The sequence below is a fragment of the Toxotes jaculatrix genome, chromosome 12 (assembly GCF_017976425.1).
Source record: "Toxotes jaculatrix isolate fToxJac2 chromosome 12, fToxJac2.pri, whole genome shotgun sequence".
Classification (NCBI taxonomy): Eukaryota; Metazoa; Chordata; class Actinopteri; family Toxotidae; genus Toxotes; species Toxotes jaculatrix.
This window is the reverse complement of record NC_054405.1, coordinates 12,679,550-12,685,741: the sequence shown is the minus strand read 5'-3', so window position 1 is coordinate 12,685,741 and position 6,192 is coordinate 12,679,550. Positions and strand designations below refer to the sequence as shown.

At 41.2% G+C, this 6,192-nt stretch overlaps 1 protein-coding gene across 1 annotated transcript; it reads left to right on the top strand.

The window, feature by feature from the left end:
• Positions 1-3,072: 3,072 nt before the first annotated feature.
• On the top strand, positions 3,073-5,406 carry si:dkey-251i10.1 (uncharacterized protein LOC100038774 homolog). Its single transcript, XM_041051010.1, has 4 exons — positions 3,073-3,282; positions 4,157-4,643; positions 4,738-4,878; positions 4,975-5,406. The coding sequence occupies exons 1-4, from the start codon at positions 3,172-3,174 to the stop codon at positions 5,130-5,132; spliced, it is 897 nt and encodes a 298-aa protein (XP_040906944.1). The 5' UTR covers positions 3,073-3,171; the 3' UTR covers positions 5,133-5,406.
• The last annotated feature ends 786 nt before the right edge of the window (positions 5,407-6,192 follow it).

The window sequence follows — 6,192 nt, the reverse complement described above, 5'->3', positions numbered from 1 at the left end:
TTTGGGGAAAAGCAATTAAATTTCTCACACACACTTCCCACACACTTTTGTTTGCGTCCTCAGAAGGAAACAAAGCGTCCTTGGTGGTTTTGGTTTTGGTTTTAAACCAAAAAAAAAAATCAATCAACAATTTGATTGAAGATTTTGATCTACATTTTTAAATTTGTTAAAGTTACACAACAGAATTTTTCCACTTGAAAGTTACTTGTTTGTTTGTTTGAAATATTTCTCTGGAGTTGAAAGTATCAAATTTCTAGTTAAAATACTACACTCAAAACGTGATTAAATAAACCCACCGCTGCCTGTCACTAAAAGAGAACAAAAGCAATTTAAAATTGCAAAGTGCTTGCCAATGACCTGTTGTCCTCACTATAATTAAAAGAGAGCAGAGGGATTAGTGGATTAATTTACACATCCTGTTCAACTGGATGCTCAAGTGCCAGTAAGAAATACAAGTGGACAGTGACTGTCATTAAAATGCACATCCAACCAAACAAGAACAACAAAGCAAAGCCTTTGATAAAGCACTGTTATCCACCGTAAACATGGCAGCACAAGGCGACCTCACACTCCATACTCAAACTAAACTATCTCCTCTAAACGAAGTTGTTTCTACTGTAACATCAAACAAATTTTGTAGTGTGTGAGTGAATAGTCTCACACAACTTGTTTTCTAGCACCTTTGTCTATTAAGTAAGGTTAAATTTACTGTGGTCTACTCCAGGTAACAGCTACCCCTGCTTCAGAGGGCTATCAAGGATTCCTCAGAGGGTGTTTTGATGCAGACTGAATGGCATCACAGCAGCTCCTCCCTGTGGTCAGCCCTGTGTGTGAGATAAGATCTACGCAGGTTACTGTAAGTTCCACAGGTCCAGATGCTCTAATAATGTGAGCACGGGCTTATTAGTGTGACATAAAGGTGTTTTTTAATTAGAACAGTCTTATCAGAGTTTTGTGTGGCCAAACTAAACATGGTTTGGTGTAATAAGCTATAAACATTATATTCAACAGCTGGCATCATCTTAATGAGAAACATATTTTGCTTACTTACTTGTTCTGATGAGGCTTGAAACAAAATACAAGTAATTTCATAAACCGCCACAGGGACATATGAACCACTAGAACATATTGTCATAACACTAAGACACTTCAGTGAAAACAGGAAGCAAGCAATGTGTCAAGCCTCATCAGTCTTTTGGATCATGGAAATGATCCAAAAGACTGATGAGGAAATGATCCAAAAGGATGTAATGACTGGCACTTCATTTACATACTTAAATGTAAATGAAATGCCAAGAGCATACAAAGAGTAAAAAAAAATAAAATAAAATAAAAAATAAAATAAAATAAAATAAAAAGGACAAAGTCCTTAAGTCTTTTGCTGCCCTCTAGTGGACAAGCTTAGACTGGATGAATTAAACTTCATTCATTTTCTACCGCTTAATCCGTCAGGGTCGCGGGGGAGCTGGAGCCTATCCCAGTTTATTATGGGCGAAAGACAGGGTACACCCTGGACAGGCCGCCAGTCAATCGCAGGGCTGACACACAAAGACAGACAACCACTCACGCACACACTCACACCTACGGGCAATTTAGAGTGGCCAATTAACCTAACCCATGCATGTTTTTGGGATTGTGGGAGGAAGCCGGAGTACCCGGAGAGAACCCACACAGGCAGAGGGAGAACATGCAAACTCCACACAGAAGAGCCCAGACCAGGGTTCAAACCTGGAACCCTCTTGCTGTGAGACAGTGCTAACCACTTTGCTAACCACACAAATTAAACTTTTATTGTGGAATTTCGGCACATTGCTGCCGTCCAGGATACACAGTGTAACAAATTAGATCCCCCCATAAACTCAGGATCTGGCATTTCATTTCATGTGAGTGCATAAACCTGTGGTGCCAACCACTACAGGAATGTAACTAAGTACATTTACTCAAGCACTGTACTTAAGTACAATTTTGAGGTACTTGTAATTCACTTGAGTATTTTTAATTGCATGCTAATATTTACTCCATTACATTATTTTGACAGCTTTAGTCACTAGTCACTTTAGTCATTTTTCAGATTAAGATATCACATGCAAAACAAATGGTGTTAAAATATTTTTAAAAATTAATGCTTGCTTTGCCATTAACCAGTTGTGCATGAAGTATCAGAAATTGTCTATACATACCCAAATTGTGTAACATCAAGTAATAATATGTGACAATACAATGTATTATTAATATATAACATAACACTCTGAAAAGAGTTCTGAATAACGATATTTTGTTCTTGTACGTAACTTACATTTTTAATGCAGGACTTTAATTTGCAGTGATGCATTTTTAACTTTTGCTTAAGTGAAGGATCTGTGTACTTCTCCAAGCACTGGTACCATCAGAGCCATTGCTGAGGAACATATTTTGAGGATGAAATCAAACATCTGGCATCTAATAACATCCAGATTTTACAAACAGCATAAGCATAAATAGACTAGAGAAAAACACCCACAAGCTGGAACAGCAGTTCACCTCCTAATAGTTAAAAAGTTATAGGCAAGGTTATACAACACATATCAATTCAGAGGGAATGCGCATCATTGAAAAACAACAGAGGCCGTGCAGTATTATTAGTTACAGTTACAGGGAGTTGTTTAAGATCAGTTAATATGTTGTCATTCATTTGAGTGATTAGGCCTCTGTAGTCCTTGACAATCTGAGCTCAGTATGTCCCTATGACTTTCCTCCAGTATGATTTAGAGCACAAAGCTGTGTCTATCAAGCCTTATGATCAAGCCCCTGTCTTTATTGGTCTATGTTCGTGACTCCGAAGTGGAAACCAAATATGAACAAGTCCAAGCAATAGCTCGTATGGTTTTCTATCTTAATTAAATCACTTCTCCTGTATTTTGTAAGATCAGGATTTCCTCTTCTAGGACACAGGAATTTACGTAAAGTGACGACAGCAGACTGTAATTGGTGGAAAACTTCATAACGCTCGCGAATTGGCCGTCAGCCTCAACGCTTAGTTCCCGTGTTGTCTCGCGATCGACTGTATTAGATAAATCCGCAACGCGCCTGTACAATCGGCCATTTCGTCGGTGCAGGCCATCAACCGTAGAGGGCAGTGGGGATATATCTTGTTAACTGGTTACCTGAAAGGCACATCAAGAACATCGCACCATGAGTGAACAAGCTATTTCTTTCGCCAAGGATTTCTTGGCCGGTGGCATCTCCGCTGCCATCTCCAAAACAGCCGTCGCCCCAATCGAGAGAGTGAAGCTTCTCCTTCAGGTAAAAGAAGCTGTCTCCCGGAAGGCGCCCTGTGTTAGCCGGCTAGCGCTTGTGATTCCGCTAACTGCCATTGAACATAGTTAAGTGCTCGTCTCTGCCGGTAGTCCTCTCGTGTCCACGGGCTTGTAGTTTACCACAGTAGTATGTGTTGATGTAGAATCGACGAAAGTCTTTGGAGTGATGGGTTCAAGGATTTAAGGTCATCATGCGATGGGAAATGACCTACACGAGCCTGGCTGCTAATGCTAGCTTCCCACGTTAACCTTAGCCGGCGTAGCTAACAAAGGACAAACGTTTGTAGTGACACTGGGACATTGTGTACAAACACACGGAAACTCCTACAGCGTGTTTATAGCTGTAATATTTAATAGGTACTTACAACAGGGCGGCATGTCGATTATGTTCTCGCTTTAATTGACTACGATATCGACACGGTGGCTAATGTACATCTTGACGTTGGCTAACGTTAAGTGTGGTGGCTGCATCAAGGCCCGGCTCCAGTGATTCACAGCCGGGTCAACAAGTCCTACATCCTTTTCTGTCCAACCTGTACTGCGGCATTGTTTCTAGCGATCCCAGTACTGACCCCCGCCCGAGTTATGTAAATGTTAAAGGATTATAAAAAAAAAATCTTTTTCCAATTAATAAACATATGGTCGCTCTAAACTAAGCATAGCAGCCGTTATCAGTTGATTACTAGTAAACATTGATGTTGACCTCTGTGAAAATGCACTTACAGTTTGACATATACAGGTTTAACATCCACCAAGGTCACAACAAGGGGACCTTGTGTTTGTCATACACTCAACAGGTAATTGACTTACCAAGTTTAAACCTAACCTGTCTTTCTTTGCTCCTTTTTCTATTACTTCAGGTCCAGCATGCCAGTAAGCAGATCACTGCAGATAAGCAGTACAAGGGTATCATCGACTGTGTTGTCCGTATCCCCAAGGAGCAGGGAGTCCTTTCCTTCTGGAGAGGTAACCTTGCCAATGTCATCAGATATTTCCCCACCCAAGCCCTCAACTTCGCCTTCAAGGACAAGTACAAGAAGATCTTCCTTGATGGCGTTGACAAGCGCGCCCAGTTCTGGAGGTACTTTGCCGGTAACCTGGCCTCTGGTGGTGCCGCTGGAGCCACCTCTCTGTGTTTCGTGTACCCCCTCGACTTCGCCCGTACCCGTCTGGCAGCTGATGTGGGAAAGGCTGGAGCTGAGAGAGAGTTCAATGGTCTGGGTGACTGCCTGGTTAAGATCTTCAGGTCTGATGGTCTGAGAGGCTTGTACCAGGGCTTCAATGTGTCTGTGCAGGGTATCATCATCTACAGGGCTGCATACTTCGGCATCTATGACACAGCTAAGGGTACGCTGATTGTACTTTTTAAACTTTGTAGAGAGAAGTCAGCAGCTTCTACAGATATATGTTTATATATGTTTTTTTTCTTGTGTCTTTTCAGGTATGCTTCCAGACCCCAAGAACACTCACATATTGGTGAGCTGGATGATTGCTCAGACTGTGACAGCTGTTGCTGGCCTGACCTCATACCCCTTCGACACTGTCCGTAGACGTATGATGATGCAGTCCGGACGTAAAGGAGGTGTGTTTGCAGTATAGTTCCCTTTCTTTCCTGAGTACTTCTTGTGTTTTATTTCTGCTCTTCATCTAACTTCTGCTCTTGTCTTACTTTCCTCAGCTGACATCATGTACAGCGGGACCATTGACTGCTGGCGTAAGATTGCACGTGATGAGGGCTCTAAGGCTTTCTTCAAGGGAGCCTGGTCCAACGTGCTTAGAGGCATGGGCGGCGCCTTCGTGCTGGTGTTGTACGATGAGCTGAAGAAAGTCATCTAATTCTTCATGTTGTCACATCACTGTCCAATTTGGCTAAATGTAATAACTTTCCATTTCTATGGACTCAGCATTCTGCCTTATTTATGGGAACAAACTTTAGTGTCTCACCACTAGCTGTGGGCGATGGCAGTACCTTGTGCATCCTTATGATTTTAAACGTTCCACACCCACTTTACCAATGTCATTCCTGTAAGAAATCTGATACCTCCTCCTGTCATTCACTAGGTTTGTATGGTCCCAACTTGAATAAATTTATTCTGGGGAACAACCTAAACCATTGATGTCAACTGTCTCCTCCACTGTCATAGCATGAGATGAACACTCACTGGATAATGCAGTGCACGAAGTGGATTACACCCAACTGCTATATTTACTCACGCTTATCTCTTCCTGAGCCTTCCTGGTTTGACCGTGGTCACTACTGGGATTGTAGAGTAGAACATCTGAGTGTTAGCTCCTTCTGAAAATGACTTGACAACTGATTAAGACTGTAGCAGACATGAGCTTTTGCGCCTGTTCATTTTGTGGTGATAAAAGTTACTGACCCTATTGAGGTTTTGGTCGTGTTTTGTAGAATACCTTTCACACCAAGTCTAAAATGATTTTCAGGAGTGCAGATTCAGTTATTCCATCGCAAACAGCAGGGAAGTGTACACTAGCTCCTAGGATTAACAATTAAAATCTTGGTACATTGTGATGTCATGTAGGACATAATAAAAAGCTTGAGCATCATGTTGCTCAGACATTAGAATCAGTGACTGTTGCTTTAATATATTCAAATCCTAAAGAAGAAAATGTTTGGAAAATTTGTGGGATTTTAAGTTTGGGCTGTACCAGACCCTGCAATCCAGAATAACTACAAAACACCTAGGTAAGCTGTACTAAGTGTGTATCTCTGAGGTTGAAGGTGGGCATGGCATTTATGCCATGCCCACATAATTGTTAGTATTATTATTACTATTGATAAAGGCTTCTATTAACAGTTATTTACATTATAGATAGAATTTATAAAATAACTGAAAATAATGGAAAAAGGTCTATCATGGTTTGCCAAAGAAAA

Coding starts and splice junctions, on each gene's coding strand:
- si:dkey-251i10.1 (XM_041051010.1), top strand. CDS start 3,172: ATGAGTGAACAAGCTATTTCTTTCGCCAAGGATTTCTTGGCCGGTGGC. Junction 3,283..4,156: donor GAGTGAAGCTTCTCCTTCAG/GTAAAAGAAGCT, acceptor CTATTACTTCAG/GTCCAGCATGCCAGTAAGCA. Junction 4,879..4,974: donor GCAGTCCGGACGTAAAGGAG/GTGTGTTTGCAG, acceptor TACTTTCCTCAG/CTGACATCATGTACAGCGGG.